The sequence below is a fragment of the Pleurodeles waltl genome, chromosome 8, assembly GCF_031143425.1.
Source record: "Pleurodeles waltl isolate 20211129_DDA chromosome 8, aPleWal1.hap1.20221129, whole genome shotgun sequence".
Lineage (NCBI taxonomy): Eukaryota > Metazoa > Chordata > Amphibia > Caudata > Salamandridae > Pleurodeles > Pleurodeles waltl.
The window spans coordinates 1,326,626,657-1,326,647,136 of NC_090447.1; the positions used below are offsets into that span (position 1 = coordinate 1,326,626,657).

General features: G+C 45.9%; 1 protein-coding gene across 1 annotated transcript in view; it reads right to left on the reverse strand.

Moving 5' to 3' along the window:
- The window catches only part of ATM (ATM serine/threonine kinase), a 1,319,133-nt gene that overhangs the window by 227,351 nt on the left and 1,071,302 nt on the right, over positions 1-20,480 (reverse strand). The window contains exon 51 of the mRNA XM_069202321.1: positions 5,618-5,722. Within this exon, the coding sequence (XP_069058422.1) occupies positions 5,618-5,722 (105 nt within the window). The remainder of the gene's footprint in view (positions 1-5,617; positions 5,723-20,480) is intronic.

Here is a 20,480-nt window from a genome sequence, read left to right on the forward strand (position 1 = left end):
CTAACTGCTTGACCACACTACCACAAAAGAGAGCATTAGTATTATCTACTTTAGCCTCTGTTAAGCCTCTGGGTAACCCCTGGACTCTGGTGCACACTATATCTCATTTTGATATGGTATATACAGAAACAGCTTCCTACAGTTACTGACTGTCTATTGTGGTATTGCAAGTGCTTTGCACTCCTAGTAGATAAGCTTTAGCTGCTCACCATAGCTACCCCTATAGAGCTTTTGCTATCTGGACACCTAAACACTATCACTAAGGGTTGCCTGGAATCAGTATAGGGTGCCACATCATAGATGTACACCATAAACTGAGCCAGCCTCCTGCAAACATGTATAGGAGGTTTGCCTGGAAGAACCTTGAAAATCCAGGGGGACAATGTGTCAGCGGACAGCCTAGGAGGAGCCTATGGACCAGGTCACTGAATCTGCAATATACATGCCAGAGCATGCAATGTCCTTGACAGAATGCTCCCCTTCACACCACCCCTCAAGAAAAATGGTCAAGAAAAAGGGCTGGAAGATTGCGTACACCATTTGAATCCATCTCCCAAAGGGCAGGGGAATAGCGGGCAAACAGACGTGGCACTGGAAGAACGAACTGCATGATTTCTAGAGGTAAAAACCTTCATGACCTCTATTCACTTAGGACTGCCTGTCAAGGGGAGTAGAGAGAAACGTCTTAGGGTTAACCTTTAAAGAAGAGGACACCTGTACCAAGAGGCCTTCAGGTGAAGGGTGAGAAAATACAAACCTGGGATCAAGAGAGGCTGGATTGTGATGGCAGGCCATCTGGCAATTCCCGGATTGTCCTATGCATCCAAAATAGGGGCCATGAGTGCCTTGGTGAAGGGCAACAAGAACTCTTAAGAAGAAGTTGGAGGATGAAGGCTGAAGGATTTCCGTAAGAAACATAGGGCCTGATTTAGAATTTGGCAGATGGGGTTACTTCATCACAAACGAGACGGGTACCCCGTCCAACATATTACGATTCCATTGTATCTTATGGACATCATAATATGGCAGACAGGATATCTGAAACGTTTGTGACGGAGTAACCCGTCCGCCAAACTCTAAATCAGGCCCTAAGTCTTATTCACCTCAGCAGACAAGGGCAATTCCAACAATGTCAGCTGCCCTGACAAAACTGCTATAAAGGAGGCAAATTCCTTGGTGGAAGGACCAGAAAGCTATTCAAGGTCCATTTCAGTGACATGTCAAGGCCACAGGCATTTTGAAGGGAAGAAGATTGTCCATCTCACAACTGTCAGTCATCATGGACTTAATGCACAATATTAGGCAAATGAACACAGTCATCATCAACTCTAACTATTTCAAAGCATGGGTAAAATATTAGCTTGAACTCTGCATCCTGTCTTGTCCAAAGTAGACTTGATCTTGTTGACAATCTTGAGGTAAGAGCCAAAGTTGCTGCGAGGGTCAATGCTGCATTCAGATCCTCTGGCACCACTGAAGCGGATGTCGGCCTTGAAAAGGGATCTGAAAGCACCAGAATGGCACTGTAGATGGGTTTAAGTCTATGAGGGGACAGGCTTGGAACGCTGACGGAGGTACGGTTGAAGGTCCAACAGACCCTTTAGTGCCTAACAGCGCACAAGAGGGGACCTGGCGAGGGCAGAATATGGCTAGTAAAGCATGGGTCAGAGCCACCACTTGGGCGCTGTCAGTACCAGGGACCAGAAACCCTTTAAACACATTAGGTAGGTTTGGGACCTGAGCCGACACAGAATGACAATAAGGAAGTAATCTGGGAATGAGACTGCTGACTAGTTTAGCTGTTATTTGAATGAAAATGATACAAAGAGTAGGAAGAATTTCTTTTTACAGTGTTTTGTTTTGTTTTTTCGCAGGTAGACTTCTCTTACAAGGGAGTCAGCTCCAAAGACTAGATGAGGCAGGGATTTGGACAGTGATCTGAAGTGGGACCTTAAGAAGTGATGACTCCTGCAACAGTGGCATGCTTGAGCCATAAAGAGGTTCACTTCCTGCTTCTTGATGGCCTTTGCGTTTACTGTGTCACACTTCTCACAGGCCTGGAAGTGCTACTTGGTTCCCATGCACTAGAGAGACTTCTTGTGGGTCTAAAATTTATTAAAGGAGAGGCACCTCTTCAGATCAGACACTCTTAGAGGTGATCACCTATCACCATGCAATTTTAAGGATTTGCGGAAAACTTTCAAAGGAGAGCAAATACTAAATCTGCCAAGAAGTGTGAATATAAAAGGACCTGAGGTCATGAAGCTCCATTTATGACGCTATGATATTATATCTGGCAAGGTACCAGAGTCAGGCCTGAGCCCTGGTGCCACCTGATGGCTCAGGGGAACTATTTTACCTTTTCTAGATCCAGTCTGGCACCAGGAAGAGATTCAAGAGGTGAGGACTCTGCAACTGAAATCGCCCATTGCAAGCTATAACTACCATAGTTACACCTCTGTAGTTTCTAGAAGTAGGCCATTATCTTTCGCAAACAAAGGAAGCCTCTATCCAACCTGCCTAACAAATAAGTATCTGGGCATTCATTATACCTAAATGCCACCAAAGCCTTCAATGATGAGCAGATAGGTGCGATGAACCCATACTAGCTAAATGAATATTTTAACACATTTTGCTTTTCTGGTGAGTTTTTATAACCACTATGATTTAGCTCAATGTTACGAAAGTGTAAGAGAAGTCCTGCTATTTTAAGTGTAGTGGTATTCCAGCACTCAAATCCATCACTGCAAAAAAGGCAAATGACAGAATTTCTACAAACCCATGGAATGTTTCAAGGAATAAGTGAAGCTGTGGCCACTGGCTAGGTAGCAATATTCTATGAAGCTGGGAATGCAGCTCTTGGACCCTTGCTATAAAATAACAGTAGTTCACCACAGGAAGGAAAGTTAAGAAAATACAAATATTAGCCACCAAGTGGCAGCACAAGAAAGGAGTCCTGCCAAGAGTACACTTCAAGTAAAATGATCATTGCGTGATGAAAGAGGTTGGTCAAAGGTACTAAGTGCATTATACCATTTTCTGAATGTGCTCTGCTCTACTGTTTGACTGACTTTATGTAGTCCAATATCCAAGGAGGAGCAGTGCAATGTTTCTTTCCTCTGTCCCTCACCTCTCAAATGTAGGCACACAAATGAAATCGTTGAGGGTAGAAGAGAAGGAATAGCAGTGTCAAAAAAGCAAAAAGACTATTAAAGTTTTAAAGTTAACATTACTTTTTTCAAACATGCGCCGCTGTTGCATCTACAAGTACCTTTATGGGCCTTTCTGTGGAATGAAGATTCTGGTGTGGGTGCTGCTCTAAAACAGCTCCTCTCTAATTCAAGGCAAGTGCGTAGAACGAGAATTCAGGAAGAGTTCGATAGAGTTTGGCTTTCATGATGTTGGCTTTTATTACTGTGTATGGTTCATATAATATTTATAGACTTGCTGAAATATTTAGGGGTTAAACCTTTACAGAGAGCATATCTATGGAAATATGCTTGATTTAGGTTCTCTCACATAATAGACCTGTAATTATGTATTATATTTTTCAGACTATTAATTTTGTTCTACATTTTAAAATACAAGCAGTATTTGCCTCTGATCAGTAGTGCTCTTTGCTTGGCAGACATCTCTCAAGGTTAGGTAGATTATCCCATCCAATGCTGATCATGGACATCCTATTTACAGGGTTGACCAAGCACTTGATAGTTCCAATCAGAAAGAATACACAATGAGAGGCACTTTTTTGTATTTACAGAAATAAGTGCTGTATATAACACTACCAATCACAGCACAAACTCATAAAGCTCCTACTTTTATTAGCTTGCCACTGGTAATAGTTTCACGTATGTTGCCAAGCCATACCGCAGCATAGTGACATCAACATGGTAGCAAAGACCTTAGCAATTCCCACTGTAACAATTAAAATGTAGAAAAAGACATGTAAGTTCCCCGAAAAGCAAAAAATGCAAATAATTCTGCAAAGATGTTCTATCAGTTCAGGGACACAGTCCTGTCAACAAGTAACCAGGAAGCCATGAATAGCATGTGGGGTTCTTCTAGAAGGGCTGGAGGTTGTTCAACAAGCTAAAATAGAGGTCACCAAGCTTATTTTCGACCTGGTCACAACACTAAGGCAATATTCAAATAACGCAGTCCGAAAAAAAACACACCTGCAGGTATTTTTATTTTTATTTTTTTTTACCTTAAAGAGACTATCGCCTTTGAACTGTTTGAATGTCTCTATTGTATTGTGTCCCATATTATGACAATGCCCGATTCTGTTATGAAGTACTCCATCAAAACTGACAACTGACTGCAGTGTCTGAAGCTCTGCTGCCCATTTCTGGCTTTCCAGCCAAAGTCGTTTAACATCTTGTGACTTGTCGGCCAGCGATTAACAATTCTTGAAAAATGTGTTTGGTGAAAATGGGAGGACTGGATGAAGATACTCCTAATTACATGGGGACAGCTTGCAATGCTACCACAAAAAGACCCATTTCCTTGGGTAATGACAAGTTGGATGAACAGAAACTTCAAATGCCAATGTAGAAGTCACAATTGTTACACGTTTTCAGGTAATTTACATAACAATTTTACTTCACATGCTCTTTGTGTTCTTGTTCAGTTAGAAATGATAATTTAATTTGCCACATACAACGGACTGTAATGTGCTTTGAGTACTTTTTTTAAAAATAATATAATATCTTGATATCTGGAGGCCCGGATAGTTAAACCCTCATTTTGGACTTTTTGAGCCTCATGTGCATCCCTGGTCTGTCCTAATGGGGCTTGGTGGGCAGTGTTACCTACAAAGGATGGACCTGTGCCTATTTGTCATGCTGCGATCATTAGCTCCAATCAGGTGGCATGCTGACAAGCCATATTTCTGGAGCGACATTACAGGATAATGCGTTATTTATAAATGGTGCATTTCTACATCATAACAAATTATGAGCTTCTGTGGCATGAAAAATCGATACAGAGATTTATTTTTACTATCACCATCAGACTATTGCCTGTGAGATGGAAAACACAATGGAGTTAGTTTTGGAAGATGCAGCAGAATACAAACAGCTGAACTGGAGTCCACATTTTTGTTCGAGATATCTAAGACTCCCAGTATAATTAAAAATACAATACCATTTGCACTTCACAGGTAGTCAATCCTAATTCACTCTAAAACACTTACACACATGATCATACATATGACTTAACTGATTACCCAAAATGTTTACAAATATATACATCTTTAATTCTATTGTGTAGTACAGTTATCTTTATGTCTATGCGTGTTTTATATTATGTGTGTTTCTAATGATTGGTTTTAATTATACAATAGGAATAAAGCCATGGTTTTTGTGGTACTCTGTTATGTCGTATATATGGTTATGTGTTTAAGTGAGACTGAATAAGGACTGACCATCTGAAGTGTAAATGGAATTATCTTTTTTTGTTTTACTGAATGGAGTCTTTTAGGTAACTAATTATACACCTGTGTTACTCATTTGCTCTCATTTTTGTTGCCAGCTTGTAACTTTTAGTTTATAGCAATGTGACCAATGTATATGCAAATCACAGAAAACAACACAAACTTTATGTTCAGGCTAATTACATTATTAAGAACGTCATGGAATCCCATCTTCTTGGTTCCCATCCGAGCTGCTAACTGGTACATCAGTGGCAGAAACTTGTAAGAAGGAATTTTCTGGGCATCTTTCTGTGGGTGAAGAAAATACAAATGTGTTACTTAAGATGAACATTTATAGTCAGCAAAAATAAGAACACAGCATACAACCTGGAGATGTTGCAGGTGACACTGATACCACAATGTCATTCACCTGTAAGACCACATAGGCTTAACAGTCAGCACTAGTAAAGCCACTGTGAGAACAGCAGCTATCACATAATCAGTCAACTATAAGGATGTTTCCATGTTCATTTTCCAATGTGAAGTAACCTAAACATACGTGTTTCCTAGGGATTTCCCAGAGGTTATCACCGCATTCCTGGTGTCCCGGAACGACCGGAATCTATGGGACATGTACGGCGCCTGGTGAACCAGTGGGAGCCCAGAACCTGTAGGTACTTACGGGTTTGGCTGTATAACTTTGACACAGGTACGTACCAGGGAGAGCAACCTAAAGGGTGCCCTGCGCAGTTTGATGTGTAATGCTGCCTTTTGGCGAACACTCAGACTCCCTGTCATGGCAAGAATTGGACTGCCAAGGATGATCATCCCGCCCGGAGTCCTTTCTGGATACCAGGGTTCAGAGCCCACAATGCACTGCTTTGGGACTTAATATGGGATGGGTGACACAACCGTGTGTCCCAGCACACACTTCAAAGACGTCCCCAAAGCGGAGGTGTAGGAAGCTGGTCTGGTGTGTGGTGGGCACCTATGGTACCTACACCTTATACCAGGTCCAGGTATCCCCTCTTAGTGAAGTGTAGGCAGTGTCTAGAAGTCAGGCTCTCTAAAAGTAGCTGCGGATGAGCAGCCAAGGCTTATCTAGGAGACATGCCAAGCTCATGCAATACCACTACAGTCACACAGCACTTACACACAAGAAAGAAAACACTTGGTTGTACAAAATATTGGCACTAAGGAGAACCCAAACCATGTACTAAGAAAGTGGAATGCGAACACAGGGCCCCCACCTAGGTAAGTAAATCGTGTAGAGGGGAGCTGAGAGTACTAGGAAACCACACAGTTAAGTAATAGAGTACCCCCCCGACCAGGAATGCAAGAGTAAAACACTAGATTTCCCCAAAATCACACCAAAGGAGGAAAATAAGAAAAAGAAGATACCCAGAACAGACTGCAAAAAACCAGCGGTGGATTACCGAAGTAGGAGACATGTGGAGAGAGGGGACCAAGTCCAGAAGTGTCTCTGGAGTACAGGAGGAATAGGAGGTACTACCCACCCACAAGTATTTATTGAAGCTGGTCGACGAGGAAGGAAGACAGGTCAGCACTGCAGCCCAGAAGCCGGAGAAAAGTTCCTGATGAGTGCAAAAGGTGCTGGAAGATGGATTGCAGACGGGTGTCAGTGAAGGAGGTCCACCAACAAGGCTTGGCAAAAGCAAACTCGTGGTTGGGGGAAAGGAGGTGCTGCCGGGGACCAGCAAGGTCCAGGAAGACTCTACCCCGGAGGGGGAGCCATGGGGAACCCTCTGCATCGCAAAAGGCCCACCCAAGCAGAGGCAGCACCCACAAAGGGTCACAGAAGTTGCTGAAGCAGCCCACGCAGCACCACAGAAGAGTGGAAAGGACTTACCACCACCAAAGTGTGACAGTTGGTAGAGAGGACCAAGGGGACCACTCCAGATCACCACCTCTTATGCAGGATCCACGCCACTCAGGATGACGGGAGACCCACGCAGTCTGTCGTCATTGCAGCCAGGTACCTGCGGATGCATGGGGGTGATGCGCTCACCCCCAGGGAGATTCCTTCTTCTTCTTGTGCAGGCTGAAGAGTTGCAGTCTTCTGAGGATGCACGGCCAGGGAAATGTTGCAAAACTGGCAGGAGCCGAAGAAACAAAGTTGCAGAAGAGTCTTCTTCTGAGTTAGCAGCAATGTCAGTTTCTGGAGGGCCCAGCCGCAGTTCCAGTAGCCAGAAGTTGAAGTGGAGGTTGCAGAGTAGTCCTGCTGGAGTCTTGCAAGCCGAATCTGAGGACCCACCTCAGAGGAAGACCCTGTATACCCCAAAGAGGGGGCTTGGTCACCTAACCAGGTAACTACCTATTAGAGGGTGTCTTTGACGTTGCTAGCCTGGCCTGCCCACTCAGATGCTCCGGGAGTTCCCTGCCATCCTTGGAATCAAGATGGCAGAACCCAGGGACCCTCTGGTGGTGCTCTGAGCACCGCCCCTGGGGTGGTGATGGAAAGGGGAGTGGTCACTCCCCTTTCCATTGGCCAATTTCGTGCCAGAGCAGGGACTGGGGGCCCTGAACCGGTGTGGACTGGTTTATGCACAGAGGGCACCAAATGTGCCCTTCAAAGCAAAACCAGTGGCTGGGGAAGCATACACCTCCCAAGCCATTCACACCTATTTCCAAAGGGAGAGGGTGTTACCTCCCTCTACCAAAGGAAATCCTTTGTTCTGCCTTCCTGGGCTTGATCAGATCAAGCAGCAGGAGGGCAGAAACCTGCCTGAGGGGTGGCAGCAAATGGGCTGTCTGGAAAACCCTGTTAGACTGGAGGTAGCAATGCTGCGGGTCCTCTAAAGAGCCCCCAGAGTGCATGGAATCCTACTTCCAATACTTGCAACAGGATTGGGGTATGATTCTGACACGTTTGTTACCATTATGCAGCTGGACACTGGTAGTGACCTATGTCCAGTATACACGTAAAATGGCGTCTCTGCACTCACAAAGTCTAGGAAAATGGAACTGGAGTTTGTGGGGGCACCTCTGCCAGTGCAGGGGTGCCATCACACACACATGTACCCTGCCCTATAGGCTGAGAGGGCCTACTCTAGGGGTAACTTACAGTGACCTGGTGCAGTGACCTGTAGTGAAAACGGGTGCATGCACCCGATTCACACAGACTGCAATGGCAGGCCTGCATAACCCTTTGCATGGGCTCCCTATGGGTGGCAGAGTAACTGCTGCAGCCCATAGGGATCCCCTGGAACCACAATGCCCTGGGTACATAGGTACCACATACTAGGGACTTACATGAGGGGACTCCAATTGTGGGAAGAAAAAGGTACAACTTAAAGGAGAGAGTAAAACTACTGGGCTCCTGGATAGCAGGATCCCAGTAGACACAGTCAAACATACTGACAACAGTCAGAAAATGGGGGTAACCATGCCAAGAAAGATGGTACTTTCTTACAGGAGGTCCCCAATAAGTAATCCTACTAACTATCTGCGCAGCTGCAGTGGCAGGAATCAGCCTGACCGAATTGGGGTAATTTGGACAGGTGCACAGAGAGGGGGCATTGCTGGCAATGATCTTGGGAGTGAAACTAACACTTACCCAGAAATTAAAACCCAAGTGCTGGAGAGGGGCACTTCACAGAATGGGGAGTGATACACTATATGCCCGATGGTCACCTCTTCTGGGCCTGCGAATAACCAGATGAGGATATCTCACGGCCTGCAAGATGAGAATGTTTGTCAGACGCCGACATAGTGGCATTGGGAGACTGTTATTCTGAGGGCTCCTTCTGAAACATGGATGATCTGGTGGCTGCAAGCAGTTTACTGGGCATCCAATTTTTAACTTAAGGTATCGACTGTACGCTGCCTCAGTGGGGTGGGGACCCAGAACCGCCACACAACCTTCTGCAGACCATACTGACATTTGGACACAGACGCCACAAGATGTCTTGGCTGTACAAAATAATAACTGCCATGCTATTCACTTGATTTTATGGCACAACTTGCAGGGTGGGAAACTATTATTGTCAGACCCTTTCAGGGGGAACGAATGGGAAAATACATGCCCCCTCACACGAAACATGTGCTATAATTCACACAGTTCAATTACCTACAAATTATATAAAACACTCCCTATAGGCTTAATGTCACGTTGCACACAAATGATCAAGGCTGTCCATATTATGCTTCAGATGACATGGACTTTGTCCATACGGTGTGAGGCTGCCCACTTATAACCTGCTTTTGGCTCCTTGCAACCACAAAGTAAGAGAGAACCCTGATCAGACAACACCTACATATGTCAGAGGCATGTCTATGCAGGAGACAACTGGAGAGGAAAGCTGGTAACAGGTTTCTGTCTTTAACCTTGGGTGTAGACTGCAGGGACATTGCATTAAACTGGAAATCGCCAGATGGCCAGCCACATAGTAGGTGGAAAGATGCTGAAACAAGGCAAGGACACTAGCTAACAGGGCAGCACTGAGCTCTAAGGAAACTAAAGGAATCCACACAAAATGGATGCCAGAGCAGTGGATGGAACTGGTAAATGATTTTCTAGATACTGAATAATGATCATAAGCGGGGTAGACAGCAGCTGAGTGCACTAAAACCCTCCTTGTTCTCTTGGACTGCTCCCATTACCAGGTTGAAAGATCCACCTCCACTGGCAATATGAAACACTATATCCACCCTTTCCCCTTTGTGAGGAAGTGGGGTGTATTATATGGTGTGAGCTCACTGTGTAATAAACTACCAACCCCTTTAAGACTAGTCATGTTTTCTTTGTTAAACATTAGAGCAACCCTGGGTAGATGTGGCTCTGTCTAGTCAGGCTTGCACAAAGGAACAAGTGTAAAGTATTTAAACAGCACCAACACTATCGAAGAAACAAGAAACAAAGCACTCAAGAAATACAACACCAATTTGTAAAGATAGATCAGATTTTTATGTCCTCCAAGACACCAAAACAGAGAAGATCCACTGGACAGTTTGAAGATACAGAATTTACAGGGTATAGTAAATCAACACTTTTGACTTAACTGTGAACAAGCATCGGCAAATTCAACAATTTTGGCATTTCAAAACTTTTTCAGCAAAAATGTTGTTAAGTAGCAATGCAGTTATTTAGAATTACTTCAGGTGACCAACTACAGCAGAAGCAAGTTAGGGGGACCAGAAAGATCCACAGAAACAGTTACCTCATCCAAACAAGCAGTCTTCAGTTCAGTTCCAGCGTCAGTGGCTCCTTGCCATTGACTTCAGTGGAGTGGCCCTGATACAAGGAATAAAGGATTCTAAAAATGCTCAAAGATGCTGAATATGTTGTGCAGTCAACAGGTGTCTTCCTGGGGCTATTCTATGGGCTTGGTGAGGCGATTTGACTACAGAGGTCTACTTCCCTCAAAGCCCACTCAAGACTGGCAGACGTCCGGCTGCCACTGGGCTACCAGTCACCAGGTACAGTGGATTTAGCGTTTTTCTTCTTTTGGTGGTAACTTACCTCGTGGGTGGCCTCGCTGTTCTCCGACAACTCTCCTGGGTCAACTTTTAAGCATCAGGTCTTGGTTCGTTCCTGTGGCTGCACAGTGGCGAGGAGTGGCAATCTGGGAATCTGGGCTACCAACTCACCTCAGCAGGATTCAGCTGTTGTAGCCCTGAGCTGCGAACAAGAGGTCAGTCAACTGACCCTTGGAGTCTCTTTGCTTTAGCTGGTCATGAGCAGGATACAGCAAACACAGTCCTTTTTCCTTTGGTAGCCACTCTGTACAGCAGGTGCAGTCCAAGTAGGTGCAGCATCTCTTTGTCAGGTATTTGGTGCAGCAGGGCAGTCATTCGTTCCTCTTTTCCACTCCAAGAAGAGTTCTGGATGCCCTTTTTGTGACCCGAACATTTCTTAAGGGGAGGTCACGATCACTAGCCAATGGGGGTTACTGGCTCCCCTCCCTCTTGATGACTACATCCTGTGAAGTGTGCTATCTAGCTATCCCAGAAAGCTCCATTCTGCCCACTTCCAACATAGCAGAACCCCTCTCTTGGAATGCAGAGCTCCCTAGCCCAACCCAGAGGTGTTGCTACACGTCCCTAAAAAATTGGTTCGACAACTGGCTTCTCCTCTCTGCCTACACAATAGAGCAGCCCCTCGCCCACGTGTTTCGCATTTTCCTTTCAAAGACGGCTTCCCCTTTTGGGCGAGCACCTGTGTGGCTTCGTCCCAGTGAGAAGTAACGTCTCTCCCCTACTCAAGCTTCTATTGTGCCCCTTCTTGGGAGTCATTCACAAATCTCCCCAGGCAGGAAGAAGGCTGTCTGTGAGGACAACCCTTTAGTGCAATGATAAACGGACACTGGATACCTTGGGCAACTAAAGTGGAAACTTCTAAAGTTGTGCTTTGCTCACAATTAACATTATATTTGATTTAATCATTAAATTACATTTAATGCACTGATTCTTTTGTAACATTAAAGTACCAACTTAAGAATGGAAGATGTAAGCATGGCTGAGGTGTCAGCCTGTAAAGCTGCACTTGCCAATGGCACTACTAGCCTTTTCCACAGTAAAAACAACAACTACGGGATTGTAAAGCTGGAACTTGAAGAAGTACAAGTTTCACCTTTTATTATACAGCACCCTGCCTTAGGGCTAGACCTACCTGAGGGGTGACATGTATATTAAAAAGGGAGGACTGCGCTTTGCCATTACCTTGAATGGTGAAGTCTAGTAAGCAGTTTAAAACTGCTCTACCAGTCTGCAGTGGCAGTCTGGGAGACATGTTTTACCTTATCATATTCATGCTGGCACAACTAGAGCTGTAGGACATTTACACTTCAACTTACATGCCACAGATATCCCTGATATCATATACCAGAGACTTCCAAGCAAGTTGAGCTATGCCAATTTGATGTAAGCCAATCAAACAAATACTAGTTTAGGGAGCCGAGCCAATGCACTGAGTCCTGATTAGAAGGGCTTAGGGCATTTCAGAGGCAATACACCAGGGCCCAGTAGTCAAAATAGGGGCAAAACATGGGGTGAAACCTGCAAAAGCCCGTTTCCTTTCATTCCTTATTTGGGCTCTCACCCTGACCTCCCCCCACCTCCATATTGAACAATAATGATTCCTGCTGCCAATACTGAGAACTTGTTATTTTGATGTTTAATGCATAATTGTAGGGAAATGCCACTGTTGGCATGGTTACCCCCTAACGTTTTGCCGTTTGTTGATGCTAGCTATGATTGAAAGTGTGCTGGGACCCTGCTAACCAGGCTCCAGCACCAGTGTTCTTTCCCTAAACTGTACCTTTGTCTCCACAATTGGCACACAGATAAGTCCCTTATAAATGGTAACCATGGTACCACTGGCCCTGTGGCCAGGGAAGGTCCCAAGGGCTTCAGCATGGATTATGCCACCCTGGGGGGGGGTGGGGGTGGCCTCCCCAAGCACATGCACACTGCCTTTGCAGCTTGTTTGTGCTTATGGGGAGAGAAAGGCAAAGTTGTCATGGCACCCCTCTCAGGGTGCTATGCCCACAAACCACTGCCTGTGGCATAAGTAAGTCATCCCTCTAGCAGGCCTTACAGCTCTAAGGCAGGGTGCACTATACCACAGGTGAGGGCATAGCTGCATGAGCACTATGCCCCTACAGTGTCTAAGTCCATTCTTAGACATTGTAAGTGCAGTGTACTCATATTGAGTATATGGTCTACGAGTTTGTCAATACGAACTCCACAGCTCCATAATGGCTTCACTGAATACTGGGAAGTTTGGTATCAAACCTCTCAGCACAATAAACTCACACTGATGCCAGTGCAGGATTTATTGAGACATGCACCCAAAGGGCATCTTAGAGATGCCCCCTGTATGTTAGCCAAACTGCTAGTGCGGGACTGACCGGTCTGTGCCAGCCTTCCACTTTCAGATGAGTTTCTGACCACATGGGGTGAGAGCCTTTGTGCTCTTTATAGTCAGAAACAAAGCCTGTCCGGGGTGGAGGTGCTTCACACCTCACCCCCTGCAGGAACTGTAACACCTGGCAGTGAGCCTCAAAGGCTCAAGTCTCTTGTTACAGTGCCCCAGGGCACCTCCGCTAGTGGAATGACCCCCCATTTGCCGGACAAAGCCGCACTTTTGGCGGCAAGTCCGGCAGGGAAACTAGGTAAAACAGGGAGGAGTGACCACCACAACTAAGACCACCCCTGAGGTGTCCAGAGCTGAGGTGACCCCCTCCCTGCAGAATATCCTCCATCTTGGTTTGGAGGACAGGGACCAATAGGGTTAGGTTTGTGGTCCCCTCCCCAAAGGTAGCGGACATAAGAAGGGTGTAGCCACACTCAGGGACAGTAGCCATTGGCTACTGCCGTCTGACACCTGAAACATCCCAAAATCTAGGATTTAAGGGCCTCCCTGAATCCAGCTCACCAGATTCCTGGTGATCTGACAAGAAAGAAGGACTGCTAAGCTGACCCCCCCAGCAGAGAAGAAGGAAGAGGCAAACTGACTTGGCCCAGCCCTACTGGCCTGTGTCCTACTTCAAAGAACCTGCAACCAGAAAGCAACACATTCTGTAGGACCAGCAACCTCTGTCAAGCTCCAGAAGGCTGCCCTGCATCACAAAGGACCAAGAACTCCGGAAGACAGTGGCCCTGTCCAACAAGGAACTACACCAAGGGACTCCAGAGCCTCCCTGGATCCGTGAGTCCTGATCACCCTGCACCCAATGCCTCGAGCCTGTGACCAGGTGGCACAACCAGCTAGAGAGAGAGTTCCCAGGCGATTGTGATCAAGTGCCCATACTGGGCTGACCTCTCCATGACGACGCCTGCAGAGGGAATCCTGAGGAACCACCTGACCGCGAAAGCTCTGGATGAAGTTATCTGACGCCTAAAAGACCACTGCACCCGCAGCCTCAAGCCCTTGGAGAACCCTCTCTATGGCTCCCTTGGCCATGAGAGCCGTAACTTCCTCGAGGAGATGGGACAAATGATTTTCCATCATCCGATTGCAGGACGGTGGCATGGATGGAGTGGTACTCTCTAAAGGGAGGGAGTAGCCCCTTCCGACTGTCTCCAAAACCTACCTGTCTGATGTTATGCCAGCGGAGCAGATGATGGCGAAACCTGCTGCCAACTGACCCACGGTGGGGTGAGACAGACTAGGAAGGTTTAGCGGTTGCTGCACTGGAGGTGGGGAGGTGTGGGGGTGAAGGTAGGAGGGGGCGCTAATACACTGGGGTTAGGGCAATTGACCAGACTGCTGGCCACTTGACCAGGAGGCTAGTTGGTCCAGCGCACTCGGCCAGGCAGAGGCTGGCCAGCATGCACGGTACGGTGGCTGATCGGGAATGGGTGCAGTTGGAAACCTCTTCTGTAACTGTGAAAAGGGTGAAAGGCAGACTGGGAAAAAGGGAAGATGGCGAGGCCCAAGGACCTGGAGGTAGCACGAGAATCCTTGAACCCCTTGAGAGCCAAACCTGCCTTGTCTCCAAATAGATGGGTGCCATCAAAGGGCATGTCCATCAAGGAAGCTTTGACATACTCTGAAAAGCCAGACGTCCTCAGTCAGGCGTGGTGTTTCAGGCCCACTGTAGAGGAAACCGCTCTTCCTAGCAAATCGGTTGTGTCCAGTCCACAAAGAAATGTTAACTTTGCTGCGTCTCTCCCAATGGCAACAGCCTGACGGCCCGGTCCTCCCCAGGACCTGTGGCAGCACTTGTGCAACTGTATCCCACAACATATAGGAATAACGGCTCAAAAGGCATGTGGTGTTCTAGGACTGCGAGGATGGCGGAAGAAGACATCTTCTTCCCATGTGAGTCCAACCTTTTGGATTCCTATCCGGGTTAGTGAAAGGGAACGTGCCAAAGGAAGTAGAGGCTTCAGACCAAAAATCTCTCATAAATGGGGTGTTGCCTCAAGAAACTTGGGTCCCCACATGTGGGACGATGACAGCTTGCAATCGTGCTGTTCACAGGAGCCCCTGTGCTGGGTTTGGACCAGGTACCCAGAGGGAAGTGAGTGAGGGTATCATTGTACAGGGATTCTGAGGAGGAAGATCCTGGTTGCAGCATCTGTCAAGAGGTTGGTCTTGAAGGCCACCGAGAGCTGTTTAAGGTCTAAGACACTGGCTGCTCTCCTCACCACCACAGCACAAGAAGCTCCCTCCTCCATAGCCACTGTAGGGGGAGAAAGCATGCTAGCATTTGGAGAAGCATCCAGTCCTCTGGCCTCAACTAAGTCTTCACACCAGTCCATTTATTCGTGGGGCTAGTATTGTAAAAGGTCCAGTGACCCCACCCATTCATCCCCAAAGCCTAGCCCATATGAAAAGGGCTAAGGATCGAACAAGGAGGCAATGCTTCTGCTGAAGTCAGCTTCGTACGACATCCATCCCGCTCTGTGTCGGAATCGGCGATGACAATGGGGATGGTGCCGCCTGTGGGCATGGATGGTGCCGGAAGCATCAGGGAAGGTCAAGGTGGTATGATAGGTGCCGGTTCAGATCCAGGACTTGATCCCGGGGAGCCCCTCAGAGCCGAAGCCGAAGCTGTCGGCACAGAACCCAAAGGGGCCCCCTCCGACTCTGCTGAGCACGAGGGTGATCCAGTGGGGTCGGCTGCCCAAAAATGACACACATGGTCTCATAGAACTCTCAGAGTTGGACAGGGGTTGCTCCGGCTCCCAGAAACTCAGTGAGTTGAGGTGTCGGCCCACACTCCGCAGAACGAGGCCTAGAGCATTGACGCACCCTCGTCTCATTGACCAGCAGATCAGGAGAAGTCAAAGAGTGCTGCGATTTCTTGGATTTTTTCTTGTACCTCGATGCACCCGATTGTCCCTAGGGCGTGGAGTGGGAGAATGACTACAGACTCTGCGACTGATCCCAGGACCTTCCTCTCGACCAGGATATTGACTTGCGTGGAGTCGTGCGCTGGGCCTTTGTCAGCTTCAGGGACCGCTCCCTCAAAGCCTTCAGGTGCATGGCCCAGCACTAGGAGCATGATTTGGGTCATGGTCACACTCCAGACATCAAAGACACCAGGTGCAGATCAGTCACAAACATCTCCGATGACAGGACCTGCAGGGCTTGAATCCCGTCTTTCTAGAAGATATCCCTCAACACACTAGCAGTGAAACTCGAAAAACACTTGACAGAAGGTTGAAAAAAGCCAGTAAAAAATTGACAGAGGGGTAACTGGCTTCAGATCAGCACTATCTGTCACAGAAAGAAAAAAACTTATGTCAGAGCGTCTAAGAAAAATCAATAATAATACAAAAATAAACTTTCCTGAATCCACCGCCGCCACCACTGCACAGCTCCTCTTTCCTTCGCCGCAGGCTCCCAGCCTGCCATGCGGCCAATCTGAACGCATTACAGCAGCGTTCCAACTGGTCAGAGCGCTCAGCCAGGGCGCTCCCAGGCAGACTGGGAGAGTCTGCCTGCTCTCTCCAACCTGGCACTGTGGTGCCGGGTTTGGCAGAGCTTAGGGCACAAGTATGTTTGGCCAGCCTGAGACTGGTGACGCTCCTCCGCCGTAGCAGAGGAGCTGCCCCTGATTGCAACCCACCAAGTCAAAAGTTGTGGTTAGGTTATGTAGAAACAAAAGGCATGCAGCTGTGTGTGTTATGTCAAGAGCATTATTAGAGATTTTAATGGGGAAATTTTGTTTCCACAGAGAATGGTGCGTTCTATTTGGGGAAACTGAGTTATTTCTCTAAGATGTTATAAAGTGGGTAAGTTAGTGACACCCACACAACTGCTGAAGATCTTAGCATTTAAGGGTAACTTCCTGCCAAAGAAAATCAACAGGACTCTTTTGAAGGAGTTTGGACTACTTTCTTCTGTAAAGAACTGTCTTATGAGGTGAGTGTCTGGGCCGAGCACATACTTTAAAAAGTTAGTTGGAGATGCAAATGGGTTAGCTACACTTACAGGCTTTAGACAAAGGTGTGAGTGGCGGTGGCAGATTTTGGTGTGAGCCATACTATCAGGATCACAAGTGCATAGTCACTGTTTTTTTTTCAATATGAAAGCCTGGAGGGGCATTGGCTTTCAGACTACATGAGATAATTGCATATTGGTGAAGGTGGTAATGAAGCAGCTGGACTGTATTAAAAAATGTTGAAAACTCATTCTGGAGGGTCTAGGATGATAAAGTTGGTGGGAAAGGGGACTTGGAGATCTGTTTATAGAGTGAGTGATATGTCTTCGCACACACTTCAGTGGAACTGTTGCAAAGGCTTCTGAGGAAGGTGTGTGAGGTGGTGACAAATTGGAAGTGAGCAACGCTATCAGGTTCAGGGAGTTGCTTTGTCACAGATAGTGGTCTAGAGAACGTTTGGAAGAAAACAACTTTTAGGATGTATGGGCCACAGATGTTGGGGATAATGGATATTTGAAAAATGGACAGTAATTAACATTTTTGAGATTCATAAGTGGAAGGGTTAGGTTGTCAATGTTTGTAATCTGATATATGTGAGCAATCAAAGGGGTAGCTATAAGCTTTATCAAAATCTGAAGTTAAATGTTTTTCATGTTTATGTATAAATTGCATAGTAGTATAGTGGGAGAGCTTTGGGGTGCTAGGATTTTGTACACAGAAGCAGGTGTGTTGAGGAATTAAGGTTACAAGCAAAGACTTGATTGCTTAAGTGAAAATTAAGTAATGAAAATTACATATCTATGGACCCTAGAAGTCTTAATCTGCTGCCAAGTTCCTAATTACTATATTTCAGTGTACAGAATGCACCCATTATTGGTAAGAAAATTAGTTACTTACCTGTAACTGTAGTTGTTTAGTATTGGCATCAATCATACATTTACATGCTTGAATATTCACCGAAGTGGGAGTCCCATGGTACGTTAATAAAGCAGTACATATATTAGTAACATAGGTTACAATAGGAATAACAGGTTATCTTAATAGCCTATCTACATCCTTTTCTTTTAGAAAGAACCAAAGTTCACTTTAACCAATCAGAAGAGAGCCCCCTTTAGAACACGCCCAACAGAGGCCGAAGCCCTCAGATTTTTAGCACTAGTGTAAGTTAATTATTTTTTTATGAGTAAGGGGAGCCTCTGAGGGCAGGAGGGAGGGTTGCATGTGAATCTATGAAAGATACCAATACGAGAGAACTACAGTTACAGGTAACAAATTTTCTTCTCCAGTATTGGGTCTTTCATAGATTCACATATTCAAGATTATTAAGCAATGTACTAAACAACCATATATTCATTATAACAAAGGCAAATAGTGGATGGTGGAAAAAAACAGAGGCTCACCTTATCCAAAGAGATGGCACAGCACTGCCTGTCCCACTGCTGCGTCTGTTTTATGACTCTCGGCGAGGCAATAATGTTTTGTGAATGTATGCCTGTTTGACCATGTTGCTGCTCTGCAGATATGGTGAATTGGAGCTGTTTATGTGACTACAGCTCTAGTAGAGTGGGCTTTAACTCTGCCCTGCAAAGGTTTTTTACGGTTTGTGTGTGACACAACTGTATAATGGCCACAATACACCTGCCGATAGTTTTTTGGTAACTGAGAGTCCTTTTCTAATGCCTCCGCATGCTAAAAACAATTGCTCTGATTTCCTTATGTGATGTGCTCTCTGTAGGTAGAATTTTAGACATTGTTTAACATCTAAGGAGTGTAAAGACTTTTCAGCTGGCATCTGAGGATTTGTAAAATAAGGTTTTTGGTCCACAGGTTTATTTAAGTGAAATTCTGACTGAACTTTTGGAAATAATTTTGGGTTTGTCCTCAAAATAACGCTGTCTGCAATGAATTTTAGGAACGGATGTTTACTGGTAAAAGCTTGTATGTCACTTACTCTCTTCGCAGATGTGAGTGCTAGTAGTATAGCGGTTTTCCATGTGAGATACTTGATATCAGATTTGTGAATCGGCTCAAATGGGGGTTTCATAAATTGAGCCAGGACTATGTTGAGGTACCACAGAGGTGGAGATTTTCGGACTGGTGGAAAGGTCCTGAAGAGACCTTTGAGGAATTGTTTAATAATGCAAGCGGACCATAAGGACAGCGCATTACTGGTTCGCCGAAATCTAGAGATTGCTGCTAGGTGCATTTCAACTGAGGAATGAGATATCCCTGATTTTGCTAGATGTAGCAAATATGGGAGAGTTTGATGTGGTTGTGCTGTGAGCAGATGAATGTTAGAGGACACACACCAAAAACAGAATTGTTTGCATTTGAACTTATAAGTTCTATTTGTTGCGTCTGCTCTTGCCTTCAATACAATGTTTTTGCATTCCGGTGGGATGATTACAGAGGAGAACTCATTGTATTCAGGATCCATGCTGACAAGTGTAGTGATGTCGGGTCTGGATGTTGTATCGGCCCTGGTTCATTGTCAACAATGACAGTGTTACTTTGATTTGGAGATGAGGTTTTTCTGAGAGGAGTAGGAGTTTGGTGAACCAGAACTGCTGAGCCATCTGGTAGCCATGAGAAGAAGTCTGTAAAGTTCCCTCTTTATCTTGCTGATTACTTTTGGGATCAACGGGATCGGTGGAAAAGCAAAGGCATATATCTCTGACCAATGTATTGAAAAAGCATTCCCCCACGATCCTTTCGGGGGATGCCATCTTGTGAAGAACAAGCATTTCTTGTTCGCCTCCGTCACAAACAGATCCAACTGTGGTTTGCCCAACAGATAGAATAGAGAGTTCAGAAGCTGTCGGTCTAACTCCCATTTGTGATAAGGAGACTTGAGATCCCTGGAAAATGTTCTGCCCTGATGGTTATTTGGTGCTGAAGTGCCCAGTTCTATTCCTCTTGAGCCTGAGCAGAGAGTGCCTAGGAGCGGGTTCCTACCTGCATGTTTAAGTAGAACATACTGGTGGTACTGTCCGTTCTTATGAGGACTGTTGAGTGAGTTATTTTGGGAAGGAAAGCCTCTAGTGCTAAGGCTATTGCTTTGAGTTCTAGTTGATTAATATGCAGGTTTTTCCTCCTCTGTTGACCATCTCCTGCTGGTTTGTAAGTCCTGGAGATGTGCTCCCCAGCCTTCTAAGGATGAGTTTGTTGTTATTATGAAAGTGGGTATGATTTGTAGATATTCTGATCCC